Here is a 27,957-nt window from a genome sequence, read left to right as displayed (position 1 = left end):
AAGAGAGTCGAAGAGCGCCAGTCTTTTCAAAATAAGACGTCAACTTAAAGTTTAGGGAATAATTCTGACACAAATGATTCATTATCTAAAAAAAACAGACTGAAAATGATAAGAAATCAAAAGTATTCAGGTATTAAATGTGTAAATAAAGATAAAAATACAGAATGTTGATGTTGAAAATTTAATTTAAATCACAAATATGAGAGATTTAAAACCAGGAAGAAGATTTTAATTTTCAAATTAAAGGACTCGAGTTGTTTTAAGTTGAAACTCTTTTGTCTTTTCCTCCTTTAAAAAGTGAAACTGGATCTTTTTATCGTCTCTCTCCAGGAATGTGAAACGTCACCCGACACCTGTTAACCCTTCAAAATAAAAGTCTGAACACATGTGCATGTTACAGCCTCAGTTTCCCATCATGCACCACTCCCGTTGGTCCCGGCCGCTAAAACGACGACATCACACTGCAAAAAAACTCAAAATCTTTCCAAGAATATTTGTCTTATTTCTTGTCAAAATGTCTCATTTCTAGTCAAAACTAAACTCTTTTCACTTAAAATAAGACTCATCACCTAAAAATTAACTTGTTTTTAGATCATTTTCACTTGTTTCAAACTAATTTTCGATTGAAATAAGTAGAAAAATCTGCCAGTTTTTGGTGCTTGTAATATGAAAGAAAAACTTGTTCCACTATCAGATTTTTCTAGTGGGAAATCTGCTTGAAAGAAGTTAAAAGTGTCTAAAAACAAGCTGCTTTTTAATGTGATGAGTCTTATTTTAAGTAGAATTTGATTTGTTTTGACTAGAACTAAGACAAATATTCTTGGTAAGATTTTGAGTTTTTGCAGTGCGTCTCAGTTTCTACAGTCACACAACAGAATCAACTTCCTCCTCTGACATCACGACGAGGTCATCGGGGCTGCTGCAGCGTCCAATCAGAGTTCACGTATCCAGACTGACTCATCCAGCTGCTGCTGCTGCGTTCAGGGTCGGTACGGTCGGTACTGTGACGACAGAGGGTTGGCGGCACCGAACGGCATCATCGGCGCCGTCGTCGAGCTTCCCAACGCAGTCCTGTAACCGTGCATGTTGGCTCCGCCCACTCCCATCCCAAACCCCGCCCCCAGGCCACCGGGCCGCGCCAAGCCCTGGTTCAACATCCCAGCATAGGGCGACGCTCCGTAGGCGAGTCCTAAGTTGCTGCCGCCGTACGGCCGGTGGGCGTGGTGGTGACCCGGCGCGGGGAGCATCACCGGCGCCACGTTCCTCCCCGGCGTGTCGAAGGAGAACTCCGGGGGCGGACCGCCGCTGGGTTTGGACGGCGTCGAGGTCAGAGGGTCGAACTCTCCTCCCGACATCAGCAGAGGAGGGAAAGAAGCAGCAGCAGCGGCGGCGGAGGAGGAGAGGTGGTGGGCCGCGTAGCCTTCGGCGGCGTGGCCCAGATGGGCGGCGGCGGCGGCGGACGGCGAGGAGGAGGAGGAGAGCGTCCCCCCCGTCCCCGTGAGGAGCGGCCGCGTCCAGTCGTCCTTGAAGATCTGCACCGTCAGCGTGGAGACGAGCGGCAGCAGCCGGTTGGTGACGTGAGCCAGAACCAGCTGCTCGTTGGCGTCACGGCGGATACGGACGTGGGCCGAGCCGGCCTGAAACAGAGAGAGAGGGGAGGGGGTAAAAACATCAGACGAGATAAATAAACTTGACAAATCTGGAGATAACACTGCACTTTCTTCCTTATTACAAGCACAAAAACTTGCTTTCACTGGCAGATTTTTCTACTTATTTCAAGTGAAATGTGTTTGAAACAAGAGAAAATGATCTAAAATCAAGTTAATTTTTAGGCAAGGCAAGGCAAGGCAATTTTATTTGTATAGCCCGTTTTTACAAACAGTTTGTCTCAAAAGGCTTTACATGGCATCGTAGCAACATCCTCTGTCCTTAGACCCTCACATCGACTGAGGAAAAACTCCATGGAAAACCCTTTTAACAGGGAAAAACAGGAGAAACCTCAGGGTGAGCAACAGAGGAGGGATCCCTCACCCAGGACGGACAGACGTGCAATAGATGTTGTTACAGACAAGAAAACAGTTTACAGTTTGTCACAGAATGTGCGGAATATGGAAATGTTAGCAGGGGTTGATGAGGTGAGGTTGAGGTTTTAGGTGATGAGTCTTAGTTTAAGTGGAAAGGGACCAGACAGAGTTGTTTTAGAGGCAAATGCAGAGACTGTTGATGAAAAACTGTCCCTGAAGGCAACGTGCATCAGCGGTTTTGCATGAATTTCCCTCTAAAACAACTCTGTGTGGTAACGTTGTGTTATTATCTCATAGCGTGGTGAATGTGCAGCTCACAACTTGTCCACCAGAGCGTTGTGGAGTTGTTGGATTGTGTATTTTATGAGTTTGATGAGGGAAACCAAGAAATCCCATAATGAGCCTCCATAGCGTAGCTCTGAGCAGCTCACGGCTCTGCTCCGCCGTTCTAAAAACAGCTTGCACCGACAATTAAAGGTAACGAACCTACTGCTATGACTATAGGGATTATGGCAATGGGCCAATTTGCTAAAATGTTGAACTATCCCTTTAACATAAGAAGCATTAGACATTCTAATCTGGTTTGGGGGAAGATTTACAGCTCAGTGTGTAAATGATCAAATGAAGATGACGGTGACGTATTCAGCCTCTCTGTCTCCGTCTGACCTGAAACACTAACTTCACTGTGTCCTGGTTTCCTAATTTTACCGCCCTCATGGGGACGTTCAGTCCTCAGAGGACACACTGTACACACACTAGAACACACACACACACACACACACACACACACACACACACACACACACACACACACACACACACACACACTGAGCCCCCCCCCCCCCCCCCCCCCCCCGTAGGGCAGAAGTGCAGTCAGAGGGTCAAATCAGTTTGGACAGCTGCTCTGTTAGCGGTGGGACAACAACCAACAGTTGTGTAACAGCTGCAGCATCAGTGACAACAACAACAACATAAACAACAACAACAACAACAACAACATCGACAACGTAAATAAACACAACTATAAAAGACCGGGATCAAGACGAACGCCGTCCCGTCGTTCTGGAGACTGAACAAATACTGTATGCATCAGGACGATAAGGAGCAGGATGAGAGTCACCACGGCAGCTCAGCGCTTCAGAAACCTGCTGCAGTCTTTAAAGGTAGAGTCTGGAGTTTTGTTTGTTGCAGTTTGTAAAGAAAACATTGAAACTCAGCTCCTCCTCCTCTCGGGCTAAGCTGTGTAGCCTCCTGCTCCAGACAGCAGCAGTTGTCATGACAACAAAGGAAAGGAAATACAGTCCGAGTGAAGCTCTGGAGCCGTGGGCCGATTAGCCGACCGTCACCAACACCGGGAGCCTCCCTGTATATTGTTTTTATGCCGTTGTGGTGAACTAAGAAACGGGTGTTAGCGGCGGATGCTAACCGCTAGCGCTAGTTATGTTATGTTTATTTATTTGATATGGACATCACAAATACATTGAGACTTTTCCAGTGGACAGAACAGATGTTTTGCTTGGGTGTGTTTAGCACACGTGCTAATTTTCAACACCAGTCCATAGGCGGCTAATCTAAAAATACAGAACATATTTATCAACAGTATGAGATAAAACCAAGTGCATGACACTACATCATGACAGTAACATACTAAAAAATACAGAGCACAAGATCAACGAGAGGAGACTGAGCAAACAGAAATCATGATCCTAACAGTAAAAATAGTAACAATGAAAAAGTCCATATTTATACATGTGAGCATTGTTGTTTTGCTTTTAACCCTGTTTTTAATCCTCTATTAAACGAGTTTGTATCAGTGCAGTTTCAGGTGAGTAGGTAAAGTGTTCCATAGGTTAACCCCTTTTATTGAGAAGGCAGACTGTCCAAATGATGTTGTAGACTTTGGAACAATGCAGTCGCCATTGTGGGAGGCTCGTGTGTTTACTTGGCTTGAGCTACAGCGTCTTTTTATCAGTGCAGAAAACAGGGCTGATACACAAGGTTGTGTTTTCTCAGGATGCCACAGTGGTGCCATCTCATTGGTTTTTGATCCGAAGTTAGCATCGAGCTAGCTCACTACAACGGCCCCAATACTAAACCGTCTTTGCTAATACTTGTTACCAGTGTTGTCGGTGACGGTGGGGAATCGGTCCGCGGCTCCAGTGCTTCACTCAGACTGTATTTCTTTTTCTTTGTTGTCATGACAACTGCTGCTGCTGAGAGAGAGAGAGACGTGCTAGATGCTAGCGCTCGTTACCATCAGAGACAGCTAATGCGGCTAACAGCCCTGAGCCTCCTACTCTGCTGCACGTAGCTTCACCTGAGCTCCGTCATTGGCTGGAGAGAAAACACAGACTCTCTCGCCATAGATATCTATGCTCTCTTGCGACTCTCTCGCTCTCCACCCAGAAACGTCCCCATGCATAACAAAACCTGAACAAAACTGCAGACACAGACACCACCACACAGGACTAGAAGCCAATAGGTGACGATTAAGACGGATTTCATTTGTACAAGTCTAATGCTTATTTTTGGGCACAAAACTCCAGACCCAACCTTTAAAAAGAAAAACACGATGTAAAATGACGAGGAGACTCCCTAACCCTGATTCAGCTCGGAGGAAACGATCTGATTAAACCACCGAGTGTCTGTTGGACTGGACCGGGTCTGGCTCCATGTTTCAGTAAATAAAAGCCCCAGAGGTCTCTGTTAGAAGTCGGGTCTGAACGGGATTGAACAAAAGCCCACGATCGCCTGTTTGAACCCTTTCTAAGCTGCTTCATTTCTGATGAAAATTAAACGGCGACCCGGTCCGACCCGCAGGTGTTGGAGCCGCCGGACCCATGAGCTCTCTCTTTCTTTCTCTCTTTCTCTCTCGCTCTCACGCTCACACACACACACACACACACAGGATATGGCTTGTTTGTTTTGACCATAGTATTTTTTTTGATTGTTTGTTTTTGAGTTTTTTTCTTGTTGCTGTTCAAAATAAATAGTATGAAATACAATAAATAATATCATTTTCTAATCCTCTGAGTCAGACTTTTATGGAAATAACCATAGATGACAAAAACAAAGTAAAGAATCGGGACCAACAGTTATTTGGGGACGATTTCGGGACGGTGGTCTGGAGCTTTAAAGGGATAGTTCACCCAAAATTGAAATTTCTCCTCTGTGGCTTCTCTGAGTTACAGGGGGTCTCGGCGTAGCAGTGCATGTCCATATAACGGTTGCCAATGGATACCAACTGTCTTCGTAACAAAAAGACACACCAAAAAACATCCAAACACCTCCGTGCTGCTCGTATGTAATGTCGAAGCCCCGAAATGCGAAATTGTCCCGAAAAAAATTAAAGAGAAGCCACGGAGGACTCTGAAACTTCTCCCAGCTCTTAGTCGACATGAGGGTGAGTAGATAATGAGTGAAATTTCAATTTTGGGTGAACTATCCCTTTAACTGAACAATCGCAGTCACACGATGGTGGTTATCAACTGGGTAAGTCCACCCAGGGTTTCCCAGAGCGCGTTCACATGAAAGGGGCGGAGTTTGAGAAGCATCTGACCAATCACAGCCGTGGACACGACGAGTGTTTCACTAACGAGGAGCAGACGACGATTCTGCAGCAACATGAAGAATTTAAAGATCTAATCCCGACAGAAAGAAACACTACAGTGTCAATGTTTAAATTCACAAGATGAAATAAAATCACTGCTACATCATTATGGGATGGCTCTAACAGGAATCAGACCCCAACTCCTCACTCACATCCTCTGACCAATCACTGCTCTCCGTCTCACCAACAGGTAAAGGATCTTTATTTTATTAGATTTGACCTATTTTTGGATCATTTGTGTGTGTTTTTATTGACTGTGATGATCAATAACAATAAAACAATCCCACTATTGATCCCAACCAAGCTCTGATCAGTGTGTGTGTGTGTGTGTGTGTGTGTGTGTGTGTGTGTTGCGTTTAAACGCGCTCAGACGAGCTCAGAGTCTGTGGTGAATCTGTGTGAACTGATGATCAACGATCATTTACTGTTAATCTGCTGCTCATCGATTATGAAAGAAGCTCCGACACCAGAGTTAATTAGTGATGTAAGTGTGTGTGTGTGTGTGTGTGTGTGTCTGTGTGTGTGTGTGTGTGTGTGTGTGTGTGTGTGTGTGTGTGTGTGTGTGTGTGTGTGTGTGTGTGTGTGTGTGTGGGGAACAGGATGGACACACACAATCCACATAATCATCTCATGACACAGGAAGTGTTTCATGTATTGGGATTTTCTTTCCTAGATTGAACCTTTAATCATTTGTTTTCCATCCTGTCTGAGTGTGTGTCTGTCTGTGTCTGTGTGTGTGTGTGTGTGTGTGTGTGTGTGTGTGTGTGTGTGTCTGTCTGTGTGCGTGTGTGTGTGTGTCTGTCTGTGTGTGTGTCTGTGTGTGTGTGTGTGTGTGTGTGTGTGTCTGTCTCATAGACTGTAAAAAAAAATGGACGTAGACTTCCGGTCTGAAAAGTGAAGCCTATGCGGAAGTGACTTTACGTGCAATCCCAGCCGCATCCTGCAGGGGGTGGCTGCAGAAAGCCCTGGTTCCAATCCACTCCCATTCATTTTCAATCATGAAATACTCGCTCAATAATTTTTTTTCTCAACTGATAACGGTCTAAACAGCTAAAGTTTATCATCCTTAAATATGACCTGGTGGTCCTTCTGAAAAAAAATCTATAATTATTTAGATATTAGTCCTTCCTGGTTGGTATAACTGACCAATCACCTTCCAGCACGGAATATGATTGACAGCCTGATGACTGAGACGTCGCAGGTCAGACACAGTGGATCAGACACCGAGGATTAACACCGGAGGGGACCTCCCGTCGTTTGCGTATTGTGTTCAGTCAGTTTTAATTTAATTTCTGATATTTTGTCGATATGTGTGGATGATAGATAGCACAGGTGCAGTGCTGGCAGTTAATTAATTTCACCCAGTTTTCGTTTCACCTCGTCCGACGGTGCTAACAGACCCGGAGGGAGCTGATATCACGGTTCGGTGAGTATTTTTTTCTTTTTCTGAACGCATAAAAATTATATTTAATTTGTTGTATATTCCAGAAGACCACCGATTACTTTCCCGTGTGTTCTCCTGTGTGTTCTGACCGGAGAACATGAGACTGTCACTGTCCAAGACAAGTTAATGTATAGTTAATGTGAATAATCGAGTCACACGGCTAACGTTAGCTCCGTGTTAGCTCCGCGTTAGCTCCGTGTTAGCCATGCTAACCGAAGCTCGTCTCCGACTTTTACCGGACCGGGATAAATACGGTTTAATATTTAACGACCACGGCGTCATGTTGGCAGAACAGTGATCGGTAGCATCGGTCTACAAGCTGCAAAGCCCCCAGGTTTATCCATCAACTTGCTATCTTGCTGGTGTCATACTGTACTGATAAATACAACATATAGAGGTGGGGGTTTGTCATTTACTGCTGTACATTCACACACAAATGTCTTTAATTGAAGCAGACAGTCATGCACCTGCCATGTTTTAATTTAAGTTCTTGTGTTTTACTGTGATTCTAAGGAGCCACTGTGAGAGCTGAGTGACCGGTGCCAACAGGAGGAGGACATCATGTGAAGTTGTGGAGCTGTGATGAAGATGAAACCAGAAAACCTCTAATGAAGAACAGACCAACTGTTAGTTTATTATTCCATGTCCACATTTGACCTCACACTTTTTAGGGTGACTAACTTAAAATTGACAGTGAAGATATTGAAGCAGCTATTTTCATAGTCCAGTTAATACAAATGCTTTATTCAGTCGATGATTGTTATCATTGAAAATGTAATAATAAATAAAGTTACTGTGATTAAATTGTTGTATTTCTTTTACATATGTACCATAACCTCATGGTCAATGTAATCATAGATTAGTTGACAAGAAACATCAGGAAAGCACAAGCTCTGATATTCATCTCTAGATGCTTTATTATTTCAAGGAGGGTAACAAGATTAAACATTTTTCTTGTGTGTAGTGAAAGCATACATAGAAATAGTCCTGGAAAGTTTTTTCCTTAATTTGTTGTTGATTACAGCAGTGTGTCGTGGTGTTAATGTTACTGTAAAGATCTGGCCCATTAAAAATCAGTAAAGCAAATCTTAGTAAATAAATTAATTTCATGTTTAAACTGCGCTAGTAATTTCAGCATTTCACAGCACTGAAAACGTTTTATAAGCTGTGGATGATGTAAAGGTGAGCCATACTGTCAAAAGACAAGCTTGTATTGTATTAGCTGAATTTCCAGTACATCTACATGTTGGTAACCTGCAAAAAATATGTGCATATATATAATAGGAATGTAAAATAATAGCTAATAGCTGGGTGAATGCTGTAACGTGGTCGACAGGTCAGAGCTCCAGCAGCCGATCATCGGTGATGCAGGTGAGGTAACATCAAGTCCAGGAGCCGTAACCCACCAGTCTCAGTCCATGACAGTTTAATGTGTTGCAGCTTCACAGTTTGAGACAAAAACTAGTCTCTGGGTTCTGTAAAACAATTTAAAACAATATCAAAATACGTTTCACAGCTTTACATTAGCTTATTAATGCTAACATCGGCTACAATAACGTGACACATTACTCCTCATGGGATCTATGTAGGCTAGTTCAAACATGGACATGTATTTAATAAACATCTGAGATTACTTTCACCGTTAAATATAAAGTTTACCTCGAGTTGTAGATGCTAACGGTGTTAGCAGCGTAGCCGCTCGGCAGTTAGCCGGTGTTGCTGGGTAAACTAGCAGCCTCGCAGACACGGGTCCGACCCGCCCCTCGACCTCCTTAGCCCCGCCCCCTCGTCCAAATATGGTTTCTTCTGGCTCCAAAAATCAAACATGGCGGCGCCCTGAAAGCCAATCTCCGGGCTTCACAAACGGCCCTTCACAAACCAATGGGTGACGTCACGGAGGGTTGCCACTTGGTCTGTCTGTGTGTGTGTGTGTGTGTGTGTGTGTGTGTGTGTGTGTGTCTGTCTGTGTGTGTGTGTGTGTGTGTGTGTGAACCTCAGCCGCCCTGAGAGCCAGCTGCTGCGCTTGTTTGTTTGCAGTCGCGCCGCCGACAACATGAGACACACAGACGACGACAACAATTTAACACAAGAGATTCCCTCCAAAAACTAGAGAGAGAGAGAAGGATGAAGAGAGAAAGAAAGAGAAGGATGGAGTGAGAGAGAGAGAGAAAAAGAAGGCGGGGGTGGGGGGGGGGGTGGAGGGAGAGAGAGAGCGTTTCTCCGCATGAACAACTTGTTCCTTCTTCTCGTCTGAGTGAACTAATGTCTGCAGATCATCAACATGAAGAACGACCGACAGAGACGGAGAGAGAGAGAGAGAGAGAGAGAGAGAGGGATGATCGAGGAGGAGGAGGAGTAAAACAAACAGAGACAAACAAAACAAAACAAAACAAACAAATATAGGTTTTGTTTTGTTTTGTTTTGTTGTGATGCTTCTCTCCTCCGTCACCAGACTAGGGCTGGGTACCAAACTTCGGTTCTTTTGTGGCACCGATCGAAATGCTTCGGTAGTACAGAGTATCAAAACCTGCCTCGTCTTTCGGTGCCAGGTTTCGGTACCAGAGGTTCATCACGTGATCAAGAATGTACACTTTTTACGTCCTGTCCGGGGCGTCTGTTTTTCTTTTTTTTAAAGGTATAATACGTAGGAATTCCCCCCATCTAGTGGTGCGGTTGCATATCTGAACGTATTCTTGATGTTGCATTCAGGTGAAATGGGGCAGATGTCAGACAGACAACAGACGCTGCATGTAACAGGATAAACAAGCGTCTATGTAAACAAGTGGTCCACCAGCACGAGGCAAAACAATACAGGCAATGTGACAATATGTTGTCATGGTGATGTGGTATTGTTTTACCGTCTTTCTCTGGTGGAGTAAAATGACATCCGGTTGGTTTTGCCGACGGCCGTCTGCCTGACTGCACCTGAATGCAACACCAGTGCCTCCGTCCTTCCTCACACTACACAGTGGTGACAGTTTTAACAGGCCGTTTCCATGGTTACCTACGGTCACGATGCAACATGGCCGCCTCGGTTCGGTGCGTCGCCCACTTATGTATTTGTAACAACGACTTGTAACAACTGATTCTAAGGTACCAGAAAGCTTTCATTTGTATGCAGGTGTGATTCACCTTCAGTGAAATACGGATTTATTAAGGGTGTCACGATTTCGATTTTTTATCGAAATCGATCGAAATTACGTCACGATCTCGAGCATCGAAGTCAAAGAGAGGATCGACGATCCTTCTACCTGGGGAACAGGAGGGAGACGCAGCTCTAACTACACAGCACCGACAAGCACTGAGAGCCGCATGTTGCAGAGACGTTATAAGATTAAAAAAACAAAACAACCCGCAAATAATAAGCCGACGAAAAGGTGCAACTTGCCACTTTTTGTCGATGTATTATTTGCGGGGGCTTTCTGGGGATCTGGTGACGGTGGAGGACCCAGGACTGATGCACTGTGGTCCACCACCAGTCTGATCAGGACCTGATCAGGTCCATGGCAGCACAGCAGCTGCAGCTCTGCCCCGCTGTCACATGACTCTCCGTATCAGCGCAATCTCGTTTACATTACATTAAGCCGACATCAGAATAATGAGACACGACGGTAAATTAATAAAAAATAAAATTATGATAATGTACAGATATAAATATATTTGTTTCAAAACCTTGGGGGGCAATTTTGGTCCCTGGATCATGATTTTTGGGGGCATGTTACCTTTATATTGTAAAGAAATTATTTAAATGTGACCATTAGTGCCTAATGTGATACATTATGGAAATTGCATCACTTATATGTAGCCCATCTTTTGAAATAAGATTTACTGTACAAAATTTGATGAATAAAACCAATGATCGTAGACTAGACTAGTCTGAAAATAGCATAGACATCTGTGCTGTAAGAAAAAGAAAAAAAAATCGAGAATCGAATCGAATCGTGACCCTAAAATCGAAAATCAAATCGAATCGAGGATTTGGAGAATCGTGACACCCCTATTATTTATGAAAGACATGTTTGATTTTTGATAATAAAAAGCCAAATAAGTTACACACTGGGGCTTTAAATAAAATTTTCAGGTTGCAAAATCCATCTAAATAAAGTGACTGTAATGTAGTTGTGACACATGCCAGGGTGATCTACCTGCTGGTTGGAACAGAAAAATACAACTCAAGATTTGTACCGTGATGTGTAATGTAATTTTCATTCTTTTAGAACTGATATTATAAAATTGGTATTGAAAAAAGTATCGTTCAGGAAGTGAAGGTATCGGTATCGGTGATTGCTACTCAGCCCTATCAGCAGCAGATAAACGCCTCCACACTCACGCACACATTCAACTGTTTTTACTGTATGTTGAACGGGGTCTTTGAACGCACCAGAGAGCCGAAGCCGACGGTCCAGAAGTGTTCGTTACGGACCTCCAGCACGCCGTCCAGGGTCGACACCTGATTGGACACAACAACACAACACAGCAACAATCAACCAATCAGAAGCTTTATATTACTGTGTAGAGTTTATACTGTATTATGACATCACAGGTGTTAGTACTCACCTCTCTCAGCAGCTTGTCCAGCTGACCGATGACGTGAGAGGGCGTGGTCTGAGGACAGGAAACCAATGGTTACACTTTCTGCTTACTGGTTAGTTACAACAACAACAACAACAACAACAACAACAACAGGGTGGTTCTCACCTGCAGCAGAACCTTCCCGCTGTAGACGCTCATGGGATACATGGTGCCGAAGGTCATGAGGGCGATGGCCACGGCCGACGCTGTGTCCACCGCGTTGTAGTTACTGAACACACACACACACACACACACACACACACAAACACACGGGGAAGAAGATAAATACAGTGGTGGAAAACAGTTTTTAAATTTTCCATAATTCCCTGCACATGCGGATCAGGATGCATGAAGAACTTTCCAATGTGCTGGCTTTATATAGACACGAAGCACGGCAACAAAAATTGTCGAAGCACGACCTTCATTAGTGGATCACTGGAACCAAAATGACCAAATAATGAACGTTTCTTATGTACTGTATTTTTATGGAACCAATCAATTCTAAGTTTTTAATGGCTTTTTTTAGGATTTGTTTAGTATTTTGGCTGTCACTGTACTAAAAGAAATGGACTGGATTGGTTCCATAAAAATAAATACATAAGACATTTTGAGTATTGGGTCATTTTGGTACCATTGATCCACTAATGAAGGCCGTGCTTTTTATTAAAAGACATTTTTTTTTTTTGTTGGGGAAAAAAGTGGTACAATTTCTCCAGAAATGTTTAAACATGTCTAGAAAAGCGGTAAAAATTCTTCTTCCGTCCAAATCTTGCGCGATTTGCGCCGGCGTCAGCTTAAAACATAGACTTATTTAATTTTTTTCGGAACAATTTCTCATGTTGGGGCTTCAATACAAGAGGGACATTACAGACGAGCACTATGGAGGTATTTGGATGTTTTTTGGTGTGTCTTTTTGTTACGAAGAAAAGTGAGCTCCGTTCTCAACCGTCATATGGACATTGCAGTGCTGCACGGAGCCCCGCTGTAACTCAGAGAAGCCACGGAGGACTCTGTAACTTCTCCCAGCCCTTAGTCCACATGAGGGGGAGGAGATAATGAGTGAAATTTCAATTTTGGGTGAACTATCCCTTTAAGGACCCTCACTTTGAGAACCACTGATATAAAGCCAGCACATTTGAAAGTTCTTCAGTGACAAAAATGGCTAAAACAAGGAACCTAACGCAGGAAACAGGAAGTGCAGATGCTTCCTTCACTCTGCAGGAATACCCCCTCTACAGGTTATTATTATTATTATAATAATTATAATAACCTGTAGAGGGGGCGTGGCCTAGTGAGAGGTGGCTCATTTGCATTTAAAGGGACAGGCACTGAAACCAGCCGTTGTGAACAGAGCTGTGATGTCTGAATGTGTCTTCTCCTTTAAGCTACAGATTGAAGCTAACGAATGACATGTGATGTGATCCAAAGAGCAGAAGAAGTGAAACACTTGAGGTTTGACTGGAGGAAACTGTGATGTAATGACAGTGTGATGTCATCATGTGACCGCGTGTCGTTGTCATCGTTTTCCAGGATTTAAATCCTCCACTCTGTTTTTATCGTAGTCTTCGATCTCTCTGATTCACTGTCTCTGCTCGTCTATTTTTTTATTTTTTCCCGCAGATAAAGATCAGGACGGTTAAAAATTCCAGCTGGGATGGAAACGCTGTGACATCACCGGGCTGGTGCATTGTGGGACTGAGCTTGATTGAGCTGCAGGGACGTGAATGAATCTTACTTGATCTCTATGAGCATGTAGGTGATGCAGAGGGACAGAGCTCCGGCCATGTTGATCAGGACGAACGGGTTCATACGAGGCAGCAGCACGGCGCTGAGGCCCGGGACGATCCCACACAGACTGCACACAAAACACACCAAGAACAACATTTCAGAGTTAATTCAAAAATAGAGACTTTTTGAAAAAAAAAGAAGAAGAAAAGAAAACACAAAGTTGTTTTAAATTCAACTTGTGCAACATGTTTTAACCAAAGAAATAAAGACATTCAAGGAAAATGGCTGATGATCATTTATTAATCACAAACCAAAACATAAAAAACGACGCCCTTTAGTTTACAAGCCATTAAATACGTGCTAATAGCCAAGAAATAACAATTAAATGCGTCATAATGATAAAATAGAAATAGCCCAGTAATATCGGTCAATTACAAGGACTTCGGGCCTTTCCCAAAAAATTCAAAGCAAGAAAAGCAGGTGTAATCTTTTGCCTTTATGAAAATCATGACATTATACTATGAAATTGACCGTTATTTCAAGGCTATTTCTTGACATTACTACGAAATTAATTGTTATTTCTTGGCTATTTCTTGACATTATCACGTAATTAGCGGCCTGTAAATTAAAGGGTTACTGTACCAAAACAACTATTGTCAATTAATAAAAGGTCAGAACAGAAGAAGCCAATAATTATAAAGGGATAAATCTGCTGCTTCATTCAAATGTAACTTTATTCCACATGAGCCCAATGTGTTTAAATATCTGCTCCAATAGAAACGCGACGTGGGTCAGAGGTCAGAGGTCGGTGTCAGAGATCTGCATCCGATCTGAACTGGGCTCAGGATGAATCGTGTGTTTGTTTGTCTTTGGGATTTAGCTCTTTAACCCGATCACTGCCTCTAATGGACTTTAGGGGCCTGGACTGGAGCTGATGGGATCAGGGATGTTTTTACTGGTCCGAGGTTTCCGCTCCACCAGGACGTTGTTATCGCCAAGAGGCATCGTGGGTAAAAAAAAACGTATATATACTTCTTATAGGTGATATACTGTATTTGTTTTGATTTTATAATCTCAATCTTAATATGACAATTCAGAGGATTTCTACACCAAAAACTAAACCAACACGTGGATCATTAAGACTGTACTTATTTATATGTTTCTTAAAAGTTCAATTAAAATTGAAATGACAAAAAAATGTAAATTAGACTTTCGAATAAATGACCAATAATAAGTCAGCTAAAATAATCAGTCCGTCAATAAATTATAATCAATCAATAGACATTACTATAGATAGATACTATAGATTATACTAAATATTTTAATTGTTTGGTTGACATTAGGGTTGAAATGATGAGCTTTGGTAAACTGACGGCAAAAACACATCAATAATTGATTAAAAAAAAGTAACAGAATCAATCAAAACAATGATTAGCGGCTCTAAATCGATGCAAGCCGATCAATCAGAACAGGTTCTGAAGGATTTTTTATTTTATTTTGTGTTAAATATTATTTAATGTTTTCTTTTCTTCCATCCTCTTATGATTTTCTTGAACATCCACATCAGTAAAGCTGATATTTACAGATTTTCTGCCTCCTGTTAAAACAGATATTTCCCACAATCCTCTCTTCCTGATGTTGTGGCAATAATCCGCCTTAAGAACAGATTTTACATTAAATATAAGATGAAAGATGATCCTTCCTGCGTCAGAGTTCTATAATGTGATCAGAGAAAACTGCTGCACTGTAATCCAATAACAATTTACTGCAAATGGCTTGAAAATATTAACTCTGTACATATTGATTATTATTGAGAGGATGGATTGTTTATTGCCAATTTCTATATTTTGAATATGGGGGGTTTGTTATTATTTAAAAAATCATATGATATCATTTATTGTTTTATTGTACAAGTATTTCTTCTGTCTCTCTTGAAAATTTGACTTTGAAAAAGTAAAAGAATAAGAATGGAGATTTGATCGATTGATCAGAAACAGTCTGGTCCGGTTCGGTTCTGCAGAGAGACCATGCAGACCAAAACCCCAAAAACAGAGCAGGGCCCAAGTGCATTCTGGGTAACGCTGCCACCCGCTGCTTCCTGGAAACAATTAACGATCAATGTGCGTTGCCGTCAGATTGAATTTCCAATAACGTCAAAGTCCGAAGCTCTGAAGACCGACGTGAAGAAGAGCCAAGAACCAAGAACCAGCTCCTTCAGAATAAAGGTAGATGTTTGTATTAAAGCTCCTTCAGAATAAAGGTAAATGTTTGTATTAAAGCTCCTTCAAAATAAAGGTAGATGTTTGTGTTAAAGCTCCTCAGAATAAAGGTAGATGTTTGTGTTAAAGCTCCTTCAGAATAAAGGTAGATGTTTGTGTTAAAGCTCCTTCAGAATAAAGGTAGATGTTTGTATTAAAGCTCCTTCAGAATAAAGGTAGATGTTTGTGCTAAAGCTCCTTCAGAATAAAGGTAGATGTCGCTATTTAAGCTCTTTCAGAATAAAAGTAGATGCCTCTATTAAAGCTCCTTCAGAATAAAGGTAGATGTTTGTGTTAAAGCTCCATACAGTTGAACAACGTTTTATTGTGAAGGTCTGTGGTCACATGTCAGTGATGATTTTCCTTTTGGCTTCACTTGGCTGAATAAAGGAAACTGTGGTGGTGACTAAGTCCCGGGACCAATTAGTGAGAGTCATTAAGACGGACAGCAGAGACAGACAGACAGACAGACAGGGCTGGTGATGTCATCAGAGGCAGACAGAGGCGGTGATGTCATCAGAGACAGACCCTGCAGCGGTGAAATGACTGGGCTCCAATGACACGTTCATTAACACGATCTAATAACATTAAGATTAAATAACTCCCTTTATCTGTGTCAATAACCTCATAACTATTCATCTCATTAGAAACACTTCAAATGATTTTCATTCTCAGAATTTAGTGACAAAGACAAAACGAACTGAGGGATCAAAGCAGGAGAAAGAAAGAAAGAAAGAAAGAAAGAAAGAAAGAAAGAAAGAAAGAAAGAAAGAAAGGAAGGAAGGAAGAAAGAAAGACAGAAAGGAAGGAAGGAAGAAAGAAAGAAAGACAGAAAGGAAGAAAGAAAGGAAGGAATGAAGAAAGAAAGACAGACAGAAAGGAAGAAAGAAAGGAAGGAATGAAGAAAGAAAGAAAGACAGAAAGGAAGGAAGGAAGGAAGAAAGAAAGAAAGAAAGACAGAAAGGAAGGAAGAAAGAAAGACAGACAGAAAGGAAGGAAGAAAGAAAGAAAGAAAGAAAGAAAGAAAGAAAGAAAGAAAGAAAGAAAGAAAGAAAGAAAGAAAGAAAGAAAGAAAGAAAGAAAGAAAGAAAGACAGAAAGGAAGGAAGAAAGAAAGAAAGACAGAAAGGTAGGAAGGAAGAAAGAAAGACAGAAAGAAAGAAAGAAAGAAAGAAAGAAAGAAAGAAAGAAAGAAAGAAAGAAAGAAAGAAAGAAAGAAAGAAAGAAAGAAAGAAAGAAAGAAAAGAAAGTGTGTCAATAACCTCATAACTATTCATCTCATTAGAAACACTTCAAATGATTTTCATTCTCAGAATTTAGTGACAAAGACAAAACGAACTGCCCCAAAAACAAGAGAGGGAACAAAGCAGGAGAAAGAAAGAAAGAAAGACAGAAAGAAAGAAAGAAAGAAAGAAAGAAAGAAAGAAAGAAAGAAAGAAAGAAAGGAAAGAGAGACATTGGTGGAGTCGAGGACGAGGTTGGGCGATCCCTGCGATCCCATAATCCTCCACTGATGCATTGATATAATTTGACATGTGACCTTGTGTGTGTGTGTGTGTCTGTGTGTGTCTGTTTGTTTGTGTGTGTGTGTGTGTGTGTGTGTGTGTGTGTGTGTGTGTGTGTGTGTGTGTGTGTGTGTGTGTGTCTGTGTGTGTGTGTGTGTGTGTGTTAATCCAGACACGTTGCAGACAGAGAGCGAGGGATTAAAGCGCAGAGCAAACAAACACTTGATACTCTGTTGGCTCCACACTGGACACACACACTGTGACAACATCAACACAACATAACAACAATTACATTAAATTAAATCAACGTCCTCATCGTCTCATTTTGTAGCTTCAGTCTGAACATAAAGAAGCTGTGAACCATGTCAGACACATAACCAGCCTCTTCATTAAGACGAATAAATAAATAAAAGTTAAAATCAACTGTGACCTGCAGTCGCTTCATTAGTGTGATTTTATTCTATTTTACAGTTTTACATTCTTCTATTTTATTACTTTCTTCTCTCTTATAGACCGAATCGCCTTGTTGTTTACATTCTACTTCCTGGTAGAAAACCAGCTGTAATTTGAATGAGATCAATAGTAACGAACGAGAGTTTAGCTATATATCATATTTTTTATCTATCACCGTTTAGACAAATCTGAAATGATTGAAGAAACATTACTATTTCTGTGTGTGTGTTTTGTGTTGCTACAGTATGTGTTGTATTTATTCAGTTTGGGGGAATCACAGTGTCTAGAAAGCATCAGTGGCTCAGCTGACAGGGACAGCTAACGGCAGCTAAGCTAACGGTTGTAGCTAAGCTAACGGTGGTAGCTAAGCTAACATCAGGACGTCAGCTGTTAAAACCCTACCGTTGTGGGACACGACACGTCATGTTGGAACTCAGATATCCGCTGGAGAAAATATTTTTTCATGGACCGTTTATTGAGTCACTGAGTTATTAAAGTTAAACAGGTAGCTAACCGTTAGCCCGGCTAATCTCTGATAACCATGACTAATTACAAAAATGTGCAGACAGAAATAGTAATGTTTGTCCAATCATTGGTTTTATAAACTTTACAAACATCAGATTAGTCTAAACGGTGATATAGTAACATGAAAAATGAGATAAATACAGCGAAACTCTCGTCCGTCACTATTGTTCTCATGCTGGTTTTCTACCCGGAAGTAGTTGTAAACAACAAGGAGATTCGTCCTATTGTTATCTTTCTTTTGAGTGTTTTTCATATTTTGCCCTATATTTCTATCCTGCATTTTATTTTATTGTTGTTAAAAGTTGTAATTTTTTACTATTGCTATATTTTATTGTTGTTTTTAATCTTTGTGCATTAGTCTCCATGTCATTCTTCTTGTTTCACCTCTTATATATAGTATATACTTTTTCAATCAAAATGTAAAGCACTTTGAACGGCATTTATTTGCTTTGAAAGGTGCTATACTGTATGTGTGGTGGCCTGGGAAAAACGCTTCACATGGTGGGATTTAGACATTTTCATTTTTTGATATTTCCATAAACTAGATGTTTTCAGCTATTCATAACTGTTTGAATAACTGAGATAGCCCTTTCAGATCAAAAGTTAAGGGCATTTTAATCTATTACGACCAAAAAACTGAAAAGTGAGAAAAATGGCTTTAACGTCTCTGCTTTAACCCTCTAAAGATGAGTGTTTTACAAAACATTAGACAACTTCTGAACCGTTTATGATAGAGACGAGCTGTAAACTGTATCGGAATCGTGAGATTTTCCGTTTTGCGAGGGTCCTTGAATGGTGCCTCTATGACAAGAAAGGACCGTATAGGGTGCGTCACATGTTACGGGAACAGACGCTAAACCGAATGTAGCATCAATGCTAAACCGAGCGTAGCATTGCCGCTTGCACATATTTTACAAAACATCAACATCATAACCGGTACTATAACTTCCGAACTGGTTATGATAAAGACGAGCTGTTTATAAGCATCTGAATTGCAGGATTCTCTGCTTTCCGAGGGTCCTTGAACGGTGCCTCTACGATAACAACGGACCTCCTCCTCCTGTGGCTCAGCTGAAAATGAAACGCTATTCGCCACATAAAACATAAAATTAAGTACTTTCCGTTTTGTTTTCTTAAAATATTTATTCACCACGACGTAGTAGGAAGTTCAAAGTACCAGGATCACACAAAATATTAGGGCTGGGAGGACGATATGCTTTTCTCTCGATTCGATTCTTCTATGATTTTTTGGATGGCGATTTGATTTAAATTGCGATTCTACGATATTGCAGATTCTCGCGATTTTTAGTCTTTAGCATTTTTAACATTTATCTGCACACAAACACTGTAGGAGCCTATAAATTAACATACTTCATTATAAAGTGAACTTAAACCCCTTTCAAAACCTGGACTCTCTGTATGTATAAAAGGCTAACAAATGCACATTGCACAATATTTCAAAAAATTCACACAAAAAAAAAACGATTTTTGAAAAAAAAAAATCTATTTAAAAATCGTCAAAAAGGATATCGCGATATTTATGTGAATCGATTTTTTCTCCCACCCCTACAAAATATCAAATATAACTTTTCCACCTATTTCGGCTATTTGCCACAATAGACAGGTTTTCCCAGGCCGTCACACATATAAATAAAATTTGATTGATTTGATTGAACACAAATAATCTGAATCTGTGAACAATTCAAATCTCATCAACTTTTTCCTTTTTTTATTTTTTTTTATTTTAATATCTGTGTCTCTTCTCCCCACTGGCAACTTTCGCATGCACACACGCACACCCAGACAGACACACAGACACACACTGGGAGCTGAGGCTTGTGGCTGGTGAGGCTGACAGAGCAGCAGCTTTATATAACAACCCAGACCCTGCAGAGGTTAAGTGGGGACAGGTCATTACAACAGACACACGCACACACACACGCACACACGCACGCACAGTCAAGGAAAAACACACTGGAAATTGTGCACGTGCACGTACACACACACACACATGCAGATGGAAGACACACACACACATCATGCTTATATGAAGGCATACAGGGCATTCTCTCTCTTACACACTCACACACACTCACTCACACACAGACACACACACACGCAGTCAAAGAGTGGAAACTAGGCTGGGACGTCCTGTTCATTTCTGCAGCTCTCAGCCAATCAGAGCGCAGCGCTGCAGCACGAGTCTCCCTGAAGTAACCTGCACCGACTGAGCTGCTGACTCCCACTGTGTGTGTCTGTCTGTGTGTCTGTAACACACACACACACACACACTGGGATGTAATATTTATCATCGCAGCAGCAGCAGCAGCAGCAGCAGCAGTCGACACCGAGCATCAGTCTGCTCCGGCTCGCCTGGCTCTACGCGTTACCACGACAACGCGGAGGCTGAGAGAAGGAGGAGGAGAGGGAGTCGATCTCTTTTATCAGATTGGTTTAGTTTTTAATTTGATGATTTATCTCCTCCAGTTAGTTTAGTTTTAGTTTATTTATTCGTTTCATTCATTGAAAAAATAAGAGAAAAATAACAATAATGTAACAACTCCTGAATGAAATGAGGCAGAAAGAAGCATCTCTACCTTTTTTTTCAAGAAATCCTTTCACAAATTAGATAACACGTGTAACCAAGCTCAATATTGTGTCTGCTTTTATGTCTGTTCTTCTGTGTTTTGTGTCTTTGCAATAAATAAAGTCTTTTGTGTGACTGCGGATGAAAAATAGCAACGGTGCATTTATATCCACATTTCTTTTTACACTGCAAAAACACAAATATCTTACCAAGAATATTCGTCTTATTTCTAGTCAAAACAAATCTCATTCTACTTAAAATAAGACTCATCACACTAAAAAGCAGCTTGTTTTTAGACACTTTTTACTTCTTTCAAGCAGATTTTCACTTGAAATAAGTAGAAAAATCTGATAGTGGAGCAAGTTTTTCTTCCTTGTTACAAGCACAAAAAACTTGCTTTCACTGGCAGATTTTTCTACTTATTTCAAGTGAAAATTAGTTTGAAACAAGTGAAAATGATCTAAAAACAAGTTAATTTTTTAGGTGATGAGTCTTATTTTAAGTGGAAAGAGATTAGTTTTGACTAGAAATGAGACATTTTGACAAGAAATAAGACAAATATTCTTGGAAAGATTGAGTTTTTGCAGTGTAACGCTGATGGTATTAATGTGAAATGTCCTTTTTAAAATAAATAAATAAATAAATAAGTAAGAAGAAGCAGAACAACAACAACACAAAAAAGTAGCATAAAATAAGTTGAAATAATGTGTAAAGTGTGTTTATCTGTTAACTTCACAGAATCGTCTCATACAGATTGTTTTCAGGGTGAATCACTCGTCGTTTCGTGGATGAAAGTGAGAAAACAAAACCAAACCAACCAACCGTCAAACACAAGTTGAAATGTTGAAATGTGTCGTTTTGTTCAGTTAAATGTGAAATAAGAGAAATAAAAGAAGTGTTTTATTCACACTGGAGTCACGAGACAGGAAGTGACTCTTTGAAGTTGAAGAGATTTAAATAAAAAAAGGAAACATCTGCTCTTTCTCTCTCTGACACTGAGATCTGATCAGCGATCAATAGATGAGGTGTAGTTTTACCAGACGATCAGAGGCTGCGGTTACAGCGACCTGCGACCTACGACCCCCGAACCCAGGTCAGTGTGTGTGTGTGTGTGTGTGTGTGGTCACTGTACTCCTGATGATCTTACAGCTGTTTCTCAGAAGCTCGATCAATGACACCAATCTGTTTCTCTCAGGCTCCGCCCCCCCCGACCCGTGACCTCACACCTGGACACTCAGATGTGTGTGTGTCAGCAGGAACACGGAGGATGGTCGGTTTTTACCAGCGTCAGGAGAGAGTGTGTGTGTGTGTGTGTGTGTGTTGACTCAGTGTAAGTGGATCCTTCCTGCTGATGAAGGAGAGACAGCGACAGGAAACACCAGAGGTTGTTTTTTTTGTTTTTTGTGTTTTTACCTTCGACTCAGATCGGCCACGTGTTCCTGAAGCCAACTGCTGCTCGCCGCTGTGGGGGGGGGGGGGAGGGGGGGGGTGAGAGAGAGAGGGAGGTTGTTATTATACAGAAGTATTCATGACAACACAATACAACACAAAAGGCAACAACAGACGTCTTCTGACAAAGGTGCAGGAAGCAAAACTATTATCAGCGTCCAGTTTTACGAGGAGACCCTGAACGCAGCACATCCTGTCCACATCAGAGCGTTCTTTTTTTTTTAGATTATTTTATTTTTCAGTTTTCAATTCCAAGATATACATGAAAACACAAACACACAACACGAAACCCCTTCCCCAACCCACCCACAAACTGGAAAGAGAGAGGAGGAGAAAAAATAAATAGACAAATGAAATTAATAAATAATGAAAATAATATTAGTAATAATGATATAAAATTCAATCAGAGCGTTCTTATGTGTGTGTGTGTGTGTGTGTGTGTGTGTGTGTGAGCAGGAAGCACTGGCGCCTTTAAACGTCCAATTAAATCAGAGCTCAGATATGACATCACAGATGACGTGATGCATTCAAGTAACTCATGTTCAACTTTTTAACTTTTGATTCTTTCTCTAAACTGCTTCTCTCAGAGAAACCGGGTCGACATCAGAAACGTTTACTGCAGAGGACGGAGCGATCAATTACGGTTTTTAATCAATAGTTTGATTATTTATTATATAAAAATAAATGAAATCAGCCTCAAGCTTTTTAAAATCCAGGTTAAAAACATTTCCTTCTCTGAGCTCTTTTAAAGAACTTTAAATCTTAATCTTGGATTTGCACTAAGTCCTTTTAATTGTTTTAATACAAATCAGTATTTTCATGCTGCAAACTCATATTTTATTCTCTATTTTAGTCTTTTTCCTGTACTTTCTTTTATTGTTTTGTCTTGCTTTTAATTGTATGTTTGATGTTTCCAATTTTTGCTATTTTGGGTTTTTATTTTATTTTTTAAATATGTTATGTTTTTACTGTTTTGTTACAATGTTCTTTCTGTTTCCAATTCTTACAGTTAAATGTTTTATTTTTATGTAAAGCACCTTGGTATGAAATAAAGCTGCCTTGTCTGAGTTACATCTTCACAGAGAGAAACTTTAACTCTGGAGGAAGTCGTTTCTGTCCGAGTGGATTTTATTGATCGATCGATGGATCAGCTGATCACCGGCTCGGCTCAGCTGAGACAAACAGGAAGCTGTCGTTCGGCGTCTCCGTCACCACGAGGGACAAAAATACTCTTTTTTTTTTTTTCTATTTCTGTTTTCTCATTGAGGGTGGGGTTGGTCTGGGACACACAAACACACACACAGACAGACAAACACACACACAGACACACACACAGACACACACACACAGATCGCCCACTCGTCTTTAAAAAAAGATAAGCGCTCTCGCTCGGCTGCTCCGCCCCACCTTTAATGTTTGACGACACTGTGAAGCCCGAAGGCTCCGCATCGGGTCAAAGGCCCTTCACATCTCATCCTGCTCAGACCTGAGAGTGTGTGTGTGTGTGTGTGTCTGTGTGTGTGTGTGTGTGTGTTTTGTTTGTTTTGCTAGCAGGGTGAGTCAGTCTAAACAAACATTTTAATGGAGTGACTTATTTATGATCCGTGTGTACGAGGAGGAGGGCGTCCAATGTTTGTGAGCGTAGTACGAGTGTGTGTGTGTGTCTATCAGAGTGTGTGTGTGTGTGTGTGTGTGTTGGCATGTCTCTCTGCCCGCCTGCCCCCCTGGCACACTACATTACCACTGTCTGGAACATGGTTGCATAATGCACTTTTAGTCTCGCTCCATCAGAGTGTGTGTGTCTGTGTGTGTGTGTGTGTGTGTGTGTGTGTGTGTTATAATGAGTGAGAGATATTGTGTGTTTTTGCAAAGTTAAGTGCCTGTGTGTGTGTGTGTGTGTGTGTGTGTGTGTGTGTGTGTGTGTGTGTGTGTGTGTGTGTGTGTGTGTGTGTGTGTAGTTCGGCCCCCCCCCCCGTCCCAAAATGTCAGATGTTAAGTGATGTTGAGACTGAACCGAACGAAAGAGCAGACAGCTGACACACACACACACACACACACACACACACACACACACACAGACACACACACACGCACACACACACACGCACGCACGCACACACACACTACACACACTACACACACGCACACACACACACACGCAGGAACACACACACACACACAGACACACGCAGACACATACACACGCAGAGACACACACACACACACACACGTGCAGACACACACAGACACGCAGGAACACACTGACCTCATTCACCAGTAGACTGTTCAGACTGATAGTGAGTCAGCCAGAGAGGAGGAAGAGGAAGAGGATAAAAAAGAGGAAGAGGGGAGGAAGATGAGAAAGAAGAGGAGGAGAGAAGAAAGAGGAGAGAAGGAAGAAGAGGAAGAGGAGAAGGCGGAGAGAAGAATGAAGAGGAGAAAGAAGAGGAGGAGAGAAGGAAGATTGGAGGAAGAGGAGAGAGGAAGAGGAGAAAGAAGAGGAGGAGAGGAGAAAGAGGAGAAGGGGAGGAAGAGGAGAAGGAGAAGAGGAGAAAGAAGAGGAAGAGGAGGAAGAGGAGAAGGAGGAGAGGAGGAAAGAAGAAAGAGGAGAAAGAAGAGGAGGACGATGAGGAAGAGAAGAAAAAAGAGGAAGAGAGGAGGAAGAAAAGAAAGAGGAGAAGGAGGAGAGGAGGAGAGAAGAAAGAGGAGAAAGAAAAGGAGGACGATGAGGAAGAGAAGAAAAAAGAGGAAGAGAGGAGGAAGAAAAGAAAGAGGAGAAGGAGGAGAGGAGGAGAGGAAAAGAAAAGGAGGACGATGAAGAAAAAAGAGGAAGAGAGGAGGAAGAGGAGAAAGAAGTGTAGAAAGAAGAGGAGGAGAGGAGGAAGAGAGGAGGACAAGGAAGAGGAGAAAAAAGAGGAAGAGAGGAGGAAGAGGAGAAAGAAGTGTAGAGAGAAGAGGGGGAGAGGAGGAAGAGGAGGAGATGAGGAAGAGAGGAGGACTAGGAAGAGGAGAAAAAAGAGGAAGATAGGAGGGAGAGGAGAAAGAAGAAGAGGAGAGGAGAAGAAAAACAGGAGGAGGAAGAGAGAAAGAGGATGAAGAGGAGAAACAAGTGGAGGAGAGGAGGAAAAGGAGGAGAAAAACAGGAGGAGGAAGAGGAGAGGGAGGGGAAGGATGTATGAGTGGAAGTTATCTTCCTCCTCCTCCTCTTCCTCCTCCTCCTCCTCCTCCTCCTCTTCCTCCTCCTCTTCTTCCTCTTCCTCCTCCTCCTCTTCTTCCTCCTCTTCCTCCTCCTCTTCCTCCTCCTCCTCCTCCTCCTCTTCCTCCTCCTCTTCTTCCTCTTCCTCCTCCTCCTCTTCCTCCTCCTCTTCCTCTCTGACCTATAGAACCTGTTTCTCCGTTTACTGTGTTTTCAGATCTGACAACAGTCGCACAACTGTTTGTGTTTCTCTGTGACTGTACAACACACACACACACACACACACACACACACACACACACACACACACACACACACACAGGTACCAACCAGTGTGTGTGTGTGTGTGTGTGTGTGTGTGTGTGGGTGTGTGTGTGTGTGTGTTCCAGTCCGTCTGTATTAGCAGCAGACTGAGTCTCTCTGAGGTTAATATGTCCCGGGGTCGACACCGGCCTCCACTCTACACTTATGTGTGTTTGTGTGTGTGTGTAATTCAGTGTGTGTGTGTGTGTGTGTGTGTGTGTGTGTGTGACCTATAAGTTGTGTGTGTTCCACATGAACGGTGTGCGACTGTGTTTGCATATGGAGTCAGTGCAGAGTGTGAGTCTGTGACTGGTCTTCATCCCTCTGATGTCAACACTGTGTCTGTGTTTGTAAAGATTAGTTGGTAGTGAAACTAATAAAGCAATAAATATGAAATCAATCAATAAATCAATCAGTCTGTTTGATGCCTGGTTATTATGGGATGTGACCCTGTTTGTACTGTTGGTGAAGTCTGGTTCTGTTCTGAGTGTTATTTGTGGCTATGAGCGGCTTTTTGGTGGCGGTCGGCTGGTGACGCTACAAGTAGACACCAGAGGTTAAACTAAACAGAGGAATATCCCTTTAATTAATATATTTTTGGTCCGTACTCTCTAGTCTTTACCGTTTAGTTTTTGGTCCGTACGTTCTAGTCTTTACTCTTTAGTTTTTGGTCTGTACTCTCTAGTCCAGGGCTGCCCAATTCACTTTATGCACAGCTACACTACTTCCTGAAATAAGCCAGCTCGTTTAATTCCTGTCTTACATTATTGGACCAACTGATTAATCCAGGTGTGTCTGACCACTGTGACTACTCAGACACACCTGGATTAATCAGTTGGTCCAATAATGTAAGACAGGAATTAAACGAGCTGGCTTATTTCAGGAAGTAGTGTAGCTGTGCATAAAGTGAATTTGGGGCCCATTCACATGCTACTCTGCTTTTCTGGGGACGACACAAGTAGCAGACAATGAATGCCCTTCTCAACCAGACCTACCAGTAACTTTGCTTTGTTTTAACAGCAGGGCTCCAGACTTAACATTTTTCACTAGGAGCACAGTGGCCCCTAACTTAAAATTTTAGGAGAGCAAGCAGGAAATTTAGGGGAACACACTTGTAAATTGATTTGCAGGGCAAGTTATTATTCACAATACTCACACACATTGACCTGCCACCTGTAATTACAAACATCAGATTTTTTGAGTCTCCCCTTTCATGTTTCACCAGCGTTACAAAACAAAAGACAGGCAACTTCACTAGTTGCACATGTGACCCAAATTTTAGGGGCAAAATGCCCCCATTTATGGGCAGTCTGGAGCCCTGTTTACCAGTGAAACACAATAATCAATAGTGTTAGCTATTCAAAAAATACTTTGTATGAGTGTTTATTTTGCACAATTAAAGCAGAAGTAAGCGATCCGGTCGTTTTGGCTAATGCTGCGTTTCCAGGCAGGCTTTTGAAACCGTAAATTACAGCTTCACGTCATGATTTACGACTTTGTAGCGTTCCAGGCAACCCACTCGTGTTTCTCCGACCTGTTTTACCTGTGAAAGTCACTATAACGGCCACTCGTAACTTCTGACCCGTGAACTCGTACCAGATCGAACTGGTACCACTTCACAGGTCGGAAAAACACGAGTTACGGGCTGCCTTGAACGCACCATAACGTCTTGTCAGCCGATGGAGTTAGCAGCCCCTGCCCTCGTCATGGATCTATTGGTCCTCGTCCCTACGTCACCACATTCAGGCGCATCCCTTGGCTGCACACACAGAGAGGACCGCCCCTTTATGCCGTTCTCTCTCCTCATTGGATAAAACTTGTAGGATACGAGAAAAGTTTTCTCCTCGGCTCAGAGCAGAGCAGAGTGACTGACAGACCCGTGTTTCGGTCCAAACACTCTATGTAAGTGATTGCTGTCGGAAGATACAACTATTTAAGACTTAGATTAACACAAAAATATCGCTTACTTCTGCTTTAACCTACTGTATGTTCTAGACCTATTTAATTTGAATGTTTCATTTTGGCCCGCGGCCCTCCACCCCGATTCATTTTTGGCCCTTCACTGAGAAGAATTTGGGCACCCCTGCTCTAGTCTTTACTCTGTAGTTTTTGGTCTAGTTTTTGGTCCGTACTTTCTGGTCTTTACTCTGTTTTTGTTCTGTAGTCTGTAGCCTTTACTCTTGGTCATATGTCTGGTCTCTGTCAGTTCTGGAGCAGTGTTGCGTGTCCAACTCGTCTTTAATCTGTAGAAAACAATTTAGAGGACTTCTCTGTGTGAGTGTGCGTGTCTCTTTGTGTGCGTGT

General features: G+C 41.9%; 2 protein-coding genes across 2 annotated transcripts in view; one reads left to right on the top strand and one right to left on the bottom strand.

Annotated features, from left to right (window-relative positions):
• Nucleotides 1-27,957, top strand: part of LOC310997934 (uncharacterized protein) — a 266,892-nt gene that overhangs the window by 78,831 nt on the left and 160,104 nt on the right. The gene's annotated exons all lie outside the window — the stretch shown is intronic.
• Nucleotides 807-27,957, bottom strand: part of slc30a6 (solute carrier family 30 member 6) — a 71,446-nt gene continuing 44,295 nt past the window's right edge. Inside the window, exons 10-15 of the mRNA XM_083987756.1 lie at nt 22,119-22,167; nt 13,386-13,505; nt 11,777-11,879; nt 11,636-11,683; nt 11,460-11,528; nt 807-1,637 (exon numbers count right to left, since the gene is read on the bottom strand). Coding sequence (XP_083843882.1) covers nt 981-1,637; nt 11,460-11,528; nt 11,636-11,683; nt 11,777-11,879; nt 13,386-13,505; nt 22,119-22,167 — 1,046 coding nt within the window. The 3' untranslated portion in view covers nt 807-980. The remainder of the gene's footprint in view (nt 1,638-11,459; nt 11,529-11,635; nt 11,684-11,776; nt 11,880-13,385; nt 13,506-22,118; nt 22,168-27,957) is intronic.

This window comes from Trachurus trachurus, assembly GCF_905171665.1.
Source record: "Trachurus trachurus genome assembly, chromosome: 15".
NCBI classification, from domain to species: domain Eukaryota; kingdom Metazoa; phylum Chordata; class Actinopteri; order Carangiformes; family Carangidae; genus Trachurus; species Trachurus trachurus.
Note: the sequence above shows the minus strand (reverse complement) of the source record. Positions and strands in the feature narration are given on the sequence as shown.